At 41.4% G+C, this 14,702-nt stretch overlaps 1 protein-coding gene across 4 annotated transcripts; it reads right to left on the bottom strand.

Moving 5' to 3' along the window:
- Positions 1-320: 320 nt before the first annotated feature.
- On the bottom strand, positions 321-6,260 carry SPRY1 (sprouty RTK signaling antagonist 1). Of its 4 annotated transcripts, none has more exons than XM_089911528.1 (2): positions 6,040-6,260; positions 321-2,546 (listed from the first exon to the last, which is right to left on the bottom strand). In XM_089911528.1, exon 2 carries the CDS (start codon positions 2,489-2,491, stop codon positions 1,532-1,534), a length of 960 nt encoding a protein of 319 aa, XP_089767654.1. In that variant the 5' UTR covers positions 2,492-2,546; positions 6,040-6,260; the 3' UTR covers positions 321-1,531. The 4 variants fall into 4 exon arrangements, with proteins under 4 accessions (XP_089767654.1, XP_022452105.1, XP_022452106.1 ...); XM_022596397.2 differs by lacking the exon at positions 6,040-6,260 and adding an exon at positions 5,394-5,650; XM_022596398.3 differs by lacking the exon at positions 6,040-6,260 and adding an exon at positions 4,346-5,000.
- Positions 6,261-14,702: the final 8,442 nt, after the last annotated feature.

Below are 14,702 nucleotides of genomic sequence, written 5' to 3' on the forward strand. Positions count from 1 at the left end.
CAAGAAACTATGACATACACAAAACCCCTTGCTTACAAAATAGACAAAAGTGGCAGGAATTGTTAACACTAATTACAAAAAAAAAGTTTTTTCACTCTGTAAAGTGATTTACTCAGGCATTTGTTGAAACACAATTTGGATTACAAAATCTTGATTAATGCATTTTCCAGGAAACATCTAGTTCAAAATTTGAGCTCACTTGCATCTAGATTTGGTATGTTAAGGGAAAGAAAGAAAATGGGTATGCATGACGAAAGAGTCGAAGCAAATGACAAAAATCACCACAACAGTACAGGCTAATAAATGAAGAAATCAAGAGACAGGTTCATTAATTAATATATTTTCTGCATTATAGTTAACATATGTACTTTCTTGGTGTCACCTTATTTTCCGTTATGTATTGATATTTTGTTATATTCAGACATGAGTACATTTCAACAGTTTTTGCAATAAATATCATAAAATAATAGATTCGCATAATAAATATTCTTTACAATAAAAAAGTTTAACAGACTTTTGTCTTAAAAATAGTCAGAATTCAACTTTGTGATTTATACATAAAATATACAAAAAGCACCACAATTTGTGGTTAAGGCAATGAAAGCAGAAAAGATTAGAACTACTCAGCTGTTAACTAACCAAAGGGTCCAAAAACCATTAAGGAGCCAAGATCACTTTAGGCAGCATAGTTCTGTGACACGTATAGATCGATCAGCTATAAATATCAACTTCAGTCATCCAAGTGCCCTCAGTGACAAGAGTAATTTGGTGAAAAGCGTGGGGGTACAGAAGGGAGCCGAGTCCTTCACAAATATGAAAGCTTTGAATGAGGATGAACAAGATACAACTAATATATCTCCAATGTGAAGATTTATATTGTAAGCGAATCTAAAATTACACGGGAAAAAAACCCAGAAAACAAAACTGGCATCTCTAGGATAAGATAATGCCAGAACTGAGGGGAGAGAACGTTGAGGGGCAAGAAGGAGAAGGCAGTGGTTAAAGGAGAATTTTAATGTTATAACAGAAACATATCCCCCTTGCTACTTAAGGGTCCAATGCTATGAAGAGAGCCCTAATTGGAGACAGATTTAATACATAGCTTATTTAAGCAATTAAATGGTTGCCTCTTTAAAAAACCAATTTCCCTGCTCCCAGAGTACCCAAACAAAAACAGCTCTAAATCACTGTAGTCTGGGTGTGTGTGTGGGTATGTTCATGTGTACAACTTTGGAAAGTTTCTTGCAGAACAAAAAGGCTACATAAAAGCCCACTGGCTCTCAATATCCTCTCGAGTGGATGGCAGAGGCTCTTGTCATAAGGGGGAGCCAGGTGCAGTTTCACAGTTCACTGTTACTGAAGATCAACCATTAGAGTAAAATCCATGAGTCAAATCTTGGGAAGAGGGGGAGAGAATGTGGGAAAAAGGGAAAAACTGCAAAGAAAATAAAACCAGTATCTAACAGGATCTTTTCATAACAGCCACAGCTTGAAAGCTAGAAGTTCAGGAGGCCCAACCCACCTCCAAAAATCATGATGGTTTACCCTGACCCCGGGAGGGGCAGCCCTCCAGCTTACAATAGACCGTGTTGGAGTTCTTACATCTGCACCCTGGGCGATGGATCCAGTCATAACACCCCCTGCACAGCTTCAGGCATCCCTTAGCAGGAGGGTAACAGAGTAAGCAAGGTAAAAACAGAGACATGGCTCCCATACACAGGTACCTAGAGCAGCAGTGTGACTGTGAACAGGAGCAAGGATTATCCGAGTAAGAATCCCCTTCATCGTCATTGGAGCAGTGGTAGAAGATGCCCTTGACCAAGCACATGCAGGTTCCATATTCCACCATGCTCTCCGCAGAGCAAAGGCACTGCCGGTTACAGGCCAAACAGGATGGCAGGGTCCTGGGAGCTGTGCATTCTCCGCACTTGCACTTCCCACACTGTTCACAAATGAACTTGTGCTGTGTCAGGTCCTCTTTCAGGGAACCCTTTAAGTCATCCACAATCAATTGCTTGGGCTGGGTCCGGATTGCCCTTTCAGATCTGTGACCAGAGACTGGTCTGGTTGGCGGTGACCTTCCTAACAGCCCCTGCTCAGAAGAGGCACTGCTGTTGCTCCCAGAACTGGCTGCACTTCCAGTGCTGGTTGATCTGCTCAATATGGGGCCTCTGGTATTATTTGAGAGTCCCGCATGTCCCAGGTGGCTGGTAGGTCTATGCTCATAGTTATTATTCACATTAATCGGTATGATTTCATGAGTCCTTTCATGCTTTTCTTGTCTTGGTGCTGTTCGAAGAGCAGGTCTTTTCACCACTGATGGCCCTTCTGTGTATTCATTGCTGCCTCTGATGGCCTTGATCTGGTCTAAGGACAAAATAGCGGCAGGCTGAATCTCTCTCTCATAGTCTAACCTCTGACGGTTATCCAAAGCAGGCTGCTGGATCACAACTAATGAACTGCCACTGCCATGTTGATTTTGGGGATCCATGTGTAGTGATCTTGAATTCCGGCAATCAGTGGAAACCTGGCATGCATCTGAAATCCTAAAAGGAAATCAAAGATGAAAAAAACAGAGAAAAAATAAATGAGGAGAAGCATTTGGGGGAGGGGGGATGCGAGAAATCCCGTCAAGTCGCAAATTGCCTAAACCACCTGGTAATGATCTCCCTCATCAGTGGATTACAATGATGTTGGAGTCCTGGCCAGAGTCCAATTCTAAGAGAGGCTGAGGACCACATCAGAGAAGAAGAATGTAAGCAAGAGACCCCATGCCATAAGAATTAGACGTTTTTTCAAGTTTTAAAAAGCAGAATCAAGAAGTAATGTCTTCCTGTTTGTGAATCTAACAAACAATTAAAATGGAGTATGCCCTCATGGGGAATATTGAGTATAAGCACTAATAAACAGCTCTCATCTAAAGAGAGCTCAGTATCAGTTCATGGGTGTTTTCCATAAAGGAAAATAGCCACTCGTTAAAAAAAAATTAAGAATGGCTTTGGCACTGTTGCCTTCTGTTATTTGTTTGCTGTTACAAGCATTAGATTAATGGTGAGGAAATTAGTCAAGGTATACTTCATGCATTTAAAAAAAAAAAATCAAAGAGATTCCAAACTAAAATGGAATCTCAAAATAAGAGGTCATTTTTCAGGAGAAACCAGAATTTTAAAGCTAGTTCATTATTAATGTACAAGATGCAAATGTAGACAAATACAACAGTTCTTGGTGTTTTATAGCCTCTAAAGCACACTCACGAAACTTAATGTACAGTTCAGTGAACGTTAAGAGTATTCACATTTGAAATCATGAAAGAATTTTTTTTTTAAGTTTAAATAAGGGCTCACTCACCTAATGAGATAACTTTCACACACAAGTAAGTGTTAGGCCTTTAGTAGTATGGGGAAATCCTGGCCATTTTAATTATCTGTATTTCCTCTAATTTAAAAATCTGTATTTACATGACAGATATTGATTTTCAAAGGCACTGCCAACTCTGAATCCATGTGCTTCTTGTAATAAAGTACAGTAATATCCTGATAAAAATAAGCATTTGTTTCCACACCAACAGTTAACAGTTTCTAATTTATAATGTCTTCTTCATAAAACAATCAAACATAAAAACGTTTGTTTTCAGTCAATGATAGACTAAAACATTTTTCACACAAATTCCTCCCAAAGCCTACAGATTTGATCCAATTCAAGAATGAAAAGAAAAAAATGCCGATTCCCCACTACTACCTTGAGCCAAAACACATTAGCTTAAGGAATAAAGCGGAAAGAAGTCCATTTCACCTCTTAACTTCACTCAATGTCCCCGGACTAAGTCTTACATGTTAACTTCTTGGCGTTCCCCTCCCTCATTCTCCCAACTCAGATCCTCGAGTTTCTACTTTCTTCTACCTTCTCTGTACAGAAAGAGAAACACATTCGCAACCTGCTGGGTTTAGTCCTGGAATCCTTAAGGGCTGTTCAAAAGATTCCATCGTTACTCTGCACAATATCATTCCTCCTCGCAAAGCACTTTTTAACCCAATGCTTTTAAAGCAAAGAGTACCTAAAGGTAGTAAGGCGGATTCCACACGAAAGGAAAAACGGTGGATTTGAAGAGGGCAGATAAAACACCAGGCACTTGAATCTGAGTTTTAAACGCTACTTGTGGCAAAGTTCACGCTGGCCGGTGGCGGAGACCACCGGATAAAAGGAAAGAGCGAAGAGACTCGGCCGCCTCTGATCTGAAGCAAAGCCCCTCTTCCAGCAGTGACAGTCCTCGGTCTAGCCCCAAACACGCTCACACGCTCTCGGCGGACTGTCTTCCCCAAGAAACCCCCGAATCGAAGTCGAATACCTTTTCGGACAATCCCATCACATCCTAAGGATCACCGTGGATTTCCAAAACCTCTTGGCGTATGCCACCAAGGAGGCTCACAAATCGGTGAGAGCCTTCAGAGCGAACGCGGGCGCCAAAAAGCAAGCCCACGTCAGGGAGGATTATAAATAAATAGCTGTCTACACTTTAAAGGAGAAGCCGGATTCCTAAAGAGCCGGGGCGCAGCGAGCCAGGGGCAGGGGCTGCAGAGCGGCGTCGCCACATCGCCGGCTACCGCGGTGGAGCTGCGCCCTCTGCAATCCGCGCGGAGACAAGCGGGGAATAAAGAGTTGACGGCGAGGAAGGAAAAGGAAAAAGTTATGAATGAAAACAAGTTTGCTCGCTCGCTCTCTCGCCCGCTCTCGCTCCCTCTCTCGGGCAGGAGGAGGGGAGGAGGCTGAGGTTACCATTACCTCAGGAGGGCGGACTTCCCCACTTTTAAAGTGGCAGTGCCCTCTCCCCTCCCCTCGCCGCTCCACCGCTCTCACTACAAGAATACAGTGGCAGCTCGCTCGGGCGCACGCAGACCCGGGCCAGGGCGTCCCCAGCGACTTGGGGCTTTGCTCAGGCACACGCGGGCGCAAACATGCCGTTCCCGGCCCCAGTCCCAGGGAGCCTCCGACACAGAAAACCCGCCGAACAGCTCCGCGGCCCCCCCCCGCCCCGTTGACCCCCTCAAAAGCCTCCCTGAAAGCGTCTTTCCCCCGGGGGGGGGCAGTTCCTCCAAGAGCACACCCCGGGTCATGGCGCCACCGCTGCAGGCGACTGAGAACGCGGGGCCCCGCTCGCCATCCCGTGCGGAGGCGGGAGGTCGCCCGCCCGGTTCCGGAGCTCCGAGCGCCCCGGTGGGAGGGCCGCGCCGCGGGAGGGGGTCGCCCCCCTCTACCTCCTCTGCCCTTCCTCCCCTCGCGCGGCTCCGGCCCCCGCGCAGCTCCTCCGGGCCCGCACCTGCCGCCCGGCCCGCCCCGCCCGCCCCGCCCGCGCGTCTCCCGCCCCCGCGGCGGGAGAGAGGCCGCCCCACACTCACCTAGGCCGAAGCGGGGGCGGGGGGCCAAGCCGTGCAACCCGGCCCAGGTCCCGGTGCGGGCGGCTGAGTGCACGCCCCGCATCAACCGCGGCGAGGAGAACGGGGAGGCATGGCCCGAGCTGCGGCCGGTCGGCCCGCGGCCTCCACCGTCCCCGCCGGGCAGGAGCGCTCCCCGCGGCCCCCTTCCGGCTGCGGGGGACAATCCTCCGGAGCCTCCGCGCGGCCGGGCGTAGACTCCTCACAGCTCGCGTGCGCCGCGCAGCTCAGTAACATCCACCTCCGGGGCTCTTCTCCTGCAGCCCCCTCCGAGAGCCAGAAAACAATTCCCTTCGGAAGGGCTTTCCGGGTCTCTCCGGAAAGCAAGCGAGGGAGCGGCGGGGATAAGGGTGCGTGCTCGGACCACAGTTCTTCTTGGGTTCCAGTCGCTCCTCGCGGGAAAGGCGGGAGTGGCGGCCTCCTGACGCGTGAAAATCCACGTCACGGACGTTCGAGGCTCCGCGGCGCCCGGGACGGGGCTCGAACCGGCGTCCCCGGGCGGGTCACGGAGCCGCGCAGGCAAGCTGGAGCACACGCCTGCGAGGCCGAGCCGCCGCTCTCCGCGGGATGGCGGGCGGGTGGGGGGGGAATTTTTTATTTTATTTTTTACCGGCTTTTTGAGGGGTGGTGGTGAAGGCAGCGAGGTTTGGGGGTTCTCCGGGGAGAAGGCGGGGCGCAGGTCCCCCCGCGCAGGTCCAGGCACTTTCCCGATCCCGCACGCCGGGCAAGTGGGGGCACGGCGTCCCCGGGAACTCCGGTGCTGGCAGTCAGCGTCTCCCGGGCAGCGCTCACTCCCAGCCCTCCGACCCTCCTCTTCCACGGCCGAAATGCCTGCTACAGACGATTAGAGAGAAAAACACGTTAATTTCCCTTTCTTTCCAGGCACTTGGCCGCGCAGCGCGCTCCGCCGCCCGGGAGGAGAGTGGAGCGGAGCGGGCCGCTCGCCAGCTCGCCAGCCGCCCGCACCCGCTGCCATGTGCTGGCTGTTGCTCTCCCAGTGATTGACAGGCGGGCGCACAGTCGGCGTGTCAGCAGCGAACCAAAGTAACATGCAGTCTTGCACGTTTTTGCCGAAGTGCTTTTGCCCCTTGGAATGCCTAGGAGTTCAAGCAACGTTCAAGCGACGCCTCTGCGCATTGGAAATCAATACACAGAGACGGGAAATTCAGGTTTTAGACAATTGCTTCTCGGGATTCGGTCGCCAACAATGCCTAAACAAACACGCATTTGGTCCACACACCCGAGTGCCAGCCCCTCTTCGGCATAAACCACCCAGTTTTTCACACATCCGACCGTTTCAGACTTTAACCTTGTTAAGTAGTTCGCTTACGGGGGGAGGGGGGGAGGGAAAGGGGCCCTGCTTTTTCTTTTGGTGGTAGCATTTATTTTAAGAGCATTAGGTTTAGTAGTGGGAATGCTACTGGTAATTTGAAATGCAACCAGTAATCTTAGATCTAAAGCGAGTTCAAAGAAATAACCAGTTCCTTGCAAAAGCCAACATTTCTCACCTGACCTTTCCTAAAATGTCTGCGGAAAGAAAGGAAGGAAACAGTTCTTACCTAACGCAAAGATTGGAAATTGCTTTTCAGGCACATTTACAGCGACTGTAGCTGCTCCTTATCCAGGGCAGGGAGTTCTGTCTGCAGCTATCACTCTGCAAACCACTGAGTGCCTTACAGAGCAGTCCCACTCCGGCTCCGCAGAATTTCAGCTCGTCGCGGGCACCTCCACCTCCACTCCAGGACACGCCTCCAGTGATATCATATGTCAATCATACGGGCTGCCTGAAAACCTGGAGCAGGATTTCCCCAACAGTCGTTTCCTCTTTCGTTCATGAGTTCTCGCTTGGAAATGTTGCCCTGTACCCTCCTGTGAAAAACGTCCTCTAAAAATGTGGATTGCCTCTAAAAATCCTGCAAATGCTGTTTGTCATGAAAGAATACCTTTAAATCTAGTCAGCAGTCTTTAGTCATCAATCTCAGTAAAAGGATTGGTGGACTCTATCCTTAAAGTTGAATTAGAAAACAATTTTTTTTGAAGAATAAAAGAAGATTAAAAAGTTGTATATCAAGCCATCACTTCTGATCAGTTAGTGAGAGAATGTATATTGATAGGAAAAAGATGATAATATAACATTAGTTCCTATTTAAAGCAAAGTTCAGACTATGTGGAACCTCAAAGTTCAAAAGGTGGCACTCCTTACTGCAAATGTATGTAACAATATGTCATTAAGGCGCAATCTCCTACTGTAGATTTTATAATAATTGCTCTATCTTGATTTGTGATATAACTTCCCCAAAATCAAATTTTAAAAATCCCAAACTCCTTCAATTTTGTAATATATTTATAATTTTGAAAAAAAATATTTTTAAAATAAGCTAAATGGCAATCAATTAAAATAGAGATAATTTTCCGAGAAGTTGTATAATTCTTAAGCATAAATGATGTGTCACTGAAAAAAAAAAGCATTTTAATCAGTAGGAAACTTGCTTTTTGTTTCCTTACAAACTATTGGATTTTAGACATTTATTATCAAAATCGTGTACTTCATGCTGCAGTGAGGGTAACAATATGTGAAATTTGAGTTTCCACAGAGACTTTTAAAAGATACCTAAAACCCAAAAACATATAGTAAGTGGAAAGGAAATATTTTCTCCAGGTACTACATATCAGAAGTAGCTTAAAGTCTTTGACAAACAAAGCAAAACTCCAGGAAAAAAAAATCATATAAATTTGAGTACGGACATTTTTGGTTCCAAGTAATTTTTTAATCTCCTTCTTTAATAGCAAGTGATTCTTTTGAAACTGTTTTTTTCTATTCTAGACTTTCAAATGTTTGAGCACTTTAAAAAATTAAAGTTGTATTTGGAATAACCTCTCAGGACCCTAGGGCACTGCTAAGACCATCAGCAAGAAGAAGAAGCCATCACTAGAAAATAACATAGAACAAGAATTAAAGCAAGAAGCTACCTATTCAGTCAATATAAGTTGTAATAAAACAGTCTGTTTCAAAGGATAAAATCAACATTATTGTACATATTTTCTATTTTTTCATATATCTCATTATATTTGGGGATGTAATGAACTTTAACCAGTGGATAAGTTTCTTGCCCAATTTGAATGGGTGTGGAATAGTCAACTCAGAAATAGAACATTCCATCAGAGTATCTTACGTGGGTCTTCAAAATTGTCTTCTCCGCTATCACCACAATTTGAGGATGAGAGGTCAGTTCACCAATATGATAAAACCAGGAGAGGGAACACTGAACATTTTACTTCCATAAATCCTACAACAATATATTTGAAAGATTTCTATTGCAAATAAACTTCAAACTATTTCAACAACGGGTGCATTATTAAACTACAATTTGCATGAGATTAAGTATTTTTAAATTACAATAATAAAATCCATGAAATTTTATCTATAACACCATCATCATGGGCCATGTTCTACTTAGAAATCAAACAGTATGCTGCACGAAGTTGACCAATGACCCTTTACATCATCTGGCACTAAAATGCATCAATGTTTTTCTCTAAATAGTACATTACAAATAAATATAGGTATAGCCTTGCCGCCCTGGATCTAGAAGACATTTAATAAAACCTGCCCCTTCTTCTGATTGCCTACAACTCTAAGACTTGGTAGAAATTCTAAAATTTTAGCTTAAAATAGACATTGTTCTTTATTTAGAAAGTTTAATTACAGTGTACCTTGGCTAGAAATGGATAGCTAGAGTATGAAATTTTCCCAAAAAGGAAAAACAATGTAAATATCCATGAGAAAATCTTACAATAATTTTCAGTTTACTATATTAAGATCTAAAAAAATAAGGTGGAATGGAAAGTGAACCCTGACATTCTTCATTTTCATGTGAAAACAAGATTAGCCATTTCTTCTACTGATTTGACTTTTGAGAAAATAATAAAGTAAAATGAAAAAAAAAGGTCTGGTAACTCCTGGCAACTGCTAGTGATTTAAAAAAGAAGAAAAAATGTAGTACTGAGGCTTAACTTACTCATTTACCTACTTTATTTGCCAAACTAGCAGAACCACAATATGTTCCAAGCTCCTGAAAAATAATACCTTATTAATCCTCCCAATGTTTCTGTGAAGTCACGATAATAAATATAATCTTTTATCTTGTTGAGAAACAATAACAGAAATTGATGAGTTACCCTATAAGTATCTAATTAAGTAATGAAGAACCAAGAATGGAAACTAAGTCATTACTTTCCTTTTAGGGCAATAGTCACTATATTACTATACTTCCCAAGAAAAGCTGGCAAGGATAAGCCATTTTATTTTCAGTTTCCTTTTGTAAACAATCTTTGTAGTTGACAGAAATAGACCAACCTATTCTGTAAATTTTCCATAAACATTCTTTTCATTTTCGTAAGTGTAATTCTCATCCTTCTGCCCTATTTGAAATATTAATGTTCTGTGTTGGTTTCAAATCCTGGAAGTGGGCAAATCAAACAATACATGGAATAAGTTATACTGAATGATTTGTAGAGTTTCTGTCAGCTCTATAATTCTACAACTAACCATTTGTGTTCTTTGTCACAAGTAATTCTGTTTTTCTACAAGTTGTAAAAAAAGAAAGAAATGCACATGGAAGGGCTCTGAATTAGTGCCCTTCATTCCTTAAGTGTTATATTCCTTTACAGAGAATCAAAGCAGCAAGAGTTCAGACAAACTGCATCACTACTACATATCAAAGATGTTGCTAATTAGATCCACATGGCAAGGTCGTCTAAGGAAACATCTTTGCCCTAGTACAAAACAGTCTTCATTTCTCATCTACCTAGTTGAAGAATAAATCCTGTTTTTTTTCCTCTTCCATATTATTAAATGTTCCCTTCTAAGCCTTGATTGCTCTTCATTTCCGCAAGAAAACAGGATTAGCCATCTCTTCTGCTGGTTTGATTTCTGAACCTAGAAGTGGAATGGTCCTTATAATGATCACCTGGTATTCGCTTTGATTCTGGTCAACAAAAGTTATTAATCTCTCATTTCCACAACTCTGTACTGCTAACTTCATCTTCAGAGACAAGTGCATAAGAACCTAGGTTAATTTAAACCTTTAACTGCCCTCATAGATACAACAGGAAGAAAACAAAATCATGTTTTCATTAAAACAAAAACAACTTAAAACATCTCCTGGGGCTTGTCTGCTTTAATCTTTATTTCCTATTGAAATAACCTATGCCAAAGGCTATGGTTTATCCTTTGGGAAAATAAAAGTAGAATATTTATTTGATGAAATGACTCTAGGCATGCCTTCTATAAGAATGCTTAATATTGAAAAAAGAAAACAAAAAAACTTCCAAGAGGTTTTTTTTTTAAAGAAAGAATTTATACCTCAGGTTTCTTTGATTTGCAATTCTCTTGGAGCATTTTAATTTCATTTATAAAAACATTTCATGTGGTCTATCATATTTGATAGGATACACGTATTGAAAAATCTGTTTTGATTATATCATTCTTCTATATCATAGTCTATTAATTTAGCTAATATGCCATATTTGCCCATAATGTCCCCATGTCCAATATTACAAATATGAAAATGGCATGGTATAGAGAAAAGAGTTCCTGATGTAGGGTCAGATGATATGAAGTTCAAGTCCCAGCTTTGCCACTTCTAGCTTGGTGACCTTCACTTAATTTCTTTCAGCCTGATTTCTCATCAATAACCTGAAGTTAATAACAATACTTCACTTTCCCAAATTGTAGTCCTACTGTGGACTCGATGTATATGCAGTGCTTTGTAAGTTTTAAAGCCCTGTATAAATTCTTGCCATACAGCGTGTTATTGCCTCAAACACACTGTGTGATGAAGAAATGTTTCAGGGCCCCCTCTTTCCGGGTGCTTCATCCCTAAATACTGGATTTATTTGTCTTATAATTGTTTCAAGTTAATTCAGTTTAACTTTTGTTTTTCTAAGGCTGAACTCAGGTTTGAATAATTGTATTGCTGTGTGTGTGTGTGTGTGTGTGTGTGTGTGTGTGTGTGTGTGTGTGAAGTGGGATTTTGGAGCAGCTATCTGCTAATAATTTCAGATTAAGGAATTTAATGAGCCCTGATCACCTTAACATTTATCCAGAATTTTTAATTGTTTACATTTTGCTTCCCATTAAGATAAAGGTCATTGCAAATATTAAAAATCCCTTCTATAAAATCTGTAAACTCTTCATGATCATTAAGAGTAAATAAAGAAAATACATGTTTTTAAAAAGTAATTGAATTACATTTAAAAAGTTGAAAATCAGTAGAAAAGTAAAAAACTGAATGATCCTTCTATATATTTTCAAAAAGTATGTTTATTGCTGCTTCTTTTTGATAATCTCTTAGAATGTTAATTTTGATAATAAATACAGCAGATTTGGTAGCAGATATAGTTCCTGTCAATTACCAAAGTACTATTTGAATCTTAATGTTTTGTATTCATTTTTTAAATTGATAGCAGAGATATTTCATACAGCCAAAGCATTTCAACTAAACAAACAAAAAACCCGCGAAGCGCCACCTATTGTTGAAAATAAGTCATTTCAAATTTCAATCAAAACTTGCAAAAGGCGCTTGAGTCTTGGGTTTGGGTATTTACATTGGTCAGTGTTATACATTTTTTTCCCTTACATTACCATATTGTGATATGAGTTAGTGTGTTAGTTTTCAATAAAAATGCAAAAGATGCATTATATACACTGGATGCTTTCTGAGGAATCTAAAAGACATAAAAACACTGTGTCTATCTGAAGTTACAATATCAATGGTAAACATAATAGAGAAGTGATACTGACTTTTGACTAACATATTAGGATTAATAGATCCAAAAAGGTGTTTTCCTACTCAAAGTAGTTACTTAGAAAAGCTGTACACTTATACCAATTGGTGCCACAATTGGATGGATCTTTCTTTAAAATCCTTGATTGAGGGCTCCCCTGGTGGCGCAGTGGTTGAGAATCTGCCTGCCAATGCAGGGGACACAGGTTCGAGCCCTGGTCTGGGAAGATCTCACATGCCGCGGAGCAACTAGGCCCGTGAGCCACAACTACTGAGCCTGCGCATCTGGAGCCTGTGCTCCGCAACAAGAGAGCCGCGATAGTGAGAGGCCCGCACACCGCGATGAAGAGTGGACCCTGCTTGCCGCAACTAGAGAAAGCCCTCGCACAGAGACGAAGACCCAACACGGCCAAAAGTAAAAATATAAAAAATAAAAAAACCCTTGATTGAAAACGTCATCTGGGCCTAAACATCACATTCGTTTGAATCTCAATCTTTTATACCAATATTGTATATGGATTAGGGTATATATCATAAATAATATCAATATTAGAAAAACATTTCCCTTTTGAAGATGTATTTGGATTTTATTAACCCATAAGTCAATAGGAGCCATTTGTATTGAGTAAGATGAGGGCTCAAGCTGAGTAAAAGTCTGGGAAGAAAAACATAAAAATAACAAAACTGTTTAAAATTGTTAAAAGATCACTGGCTACTGTGGGGAGAATTAGCAGTGAAAGGAAATTATGTATGTTGACACATAGTATAAAGTATATGCTGCTATAAAATAGAGAGTATTAATTATGACAAGAAGAAGAAAAACCCTATTCTAGAATAAATAGAATTCATAAGAGACAAAAAGAAAAAGACAATGTACCCTTAGAACATGGCACAAGGAAACACCAGAGGGTGGAAATAGGCAATTGGCACATCACAATCACGTTTGATTTACAGGACTAGCATGACTGGAAAAGGAGATTTCTTTTGTAAAATCACAGTTATCAAAATCACGGAGGGACTTTAATGCCTTGATGAGGATTTGGGCTTGATCCCAAGGAAAATGAAGTTTTAGAGCAAAGGAGTTACCTGATGAAATAATCTCTTCCTAGAAGATTCATCCAGCCTTGTGGATTGCAGCAAGAGGCTGGAGTCAGAGGGTTGCCTTAGAGATGAATATGTTAATCCAAGCAAGGAGCAGGGATACCTTGGATTCGGTGGCAGTGGAGAAAGAGGGAAAGGACCTAACATAATCTAAACATTCATTGTATGCCTGTTCATTAAATGATATGATAACAACAGATTGAAGTTTTGCCCACAAAGCTTTAACGAAACCTTAAAGAATGGTAAAATATACCTAACTGGTCAGTCATACTAAGGACACTTATTTTGGGAATAAGTGAGTCACATAAGGAGACTTGAACACATGAAGTTTACAGGATTTACCCAATGTTATGGACCTTCAGAGTGAAAGAAAGAATCCACAATTCATCAGTAAAGTTAGACAGGCGTTACTCATCTCTTCCATTCTCTTCTATCCAATTTTGCAAGAAACAGGAGGAGAAGGAAAAATGTTTTCATGGAGAAATGTGTTCATAAGACATCACTAACATTTATAGCTACATCTGGCCAACCCAAGGAATGGATATTGATTATATTATGCTGTTATATCATATAGATATCAAGCAGTATGTTATCCAGTTAATTAATTAGGTCATAGAAATGATAACTGAAAATGTTCCCAAGTCGGAAGAGTGTGTAGGTACTAGAAAAACTTAATCCATGAAAGATAGCAAATACTACATTTGTAGAAAACTGAAATCAAATATTTATAATAGCAAGTAAGTTCGAGATACTATTGTGATTTTTTAAAAAACTTTAAAAAACTGTACAATTTATTGTCGAACTCTATGTGATAAGTGAGTCACGGACTTCTCTCTCTTACAAGATCATTGTGGTTTATACGTTCATTCAAAAAACATGTATTAGTACTGCGCTAAGTGCTGAGGATACAAAGATGACAACAAATTCCTGGGGAAGGCCTAGCAGCTGTGTTCTGGACCGCATGACTCTCCCCCCATGGTTGACTGGATTAGGGGTTAGCTCAGGACCTAAACCCAGCCATAGCCTAAGCGATGTCCTGGGTGAGGAAAAAAAAAAAAAAGACAGGTTAGAAAAAAAGAATGAGCAAGTCTGGTTATTATGGAGAGAATAAGGCAGTTATTTTGTGAACTAGAGCTACAAAGTCATGAAGAAAAAGGCAAATTTTTACTCACCACAAGTGAGTAAAAATTATGAGCAAACAAATGCTATTAGGTAATGATAACACAAACCACATTTCATCAAATCTAAGATGTCATTACCTGTATGATACACTTTTATTTTATGAACTATTATGAAAGACAAAAATACTGCTAATTAATACATGACACTAATTTTCTTATCACCTAGACTTACACTTATTGAAAGGGTTGTTAATGATGGTTTA

This window comes from Delphinapterus leucas, chromosome 5 (assembly GCF_059928025.1).
Source record: "Delphinapterus leucas isolate spDelLeu-1000000601 "Yukka" chromosome 5, BTC_Dleu_Yukka2, whole genome shotgun sequence".
Lineage (NCBI taxonomy): Eukaryota > Metazoa > Chordata > Mammalia > Artiodactyla > Monodontidae > Delphinapterus > Delphinapterus leucas.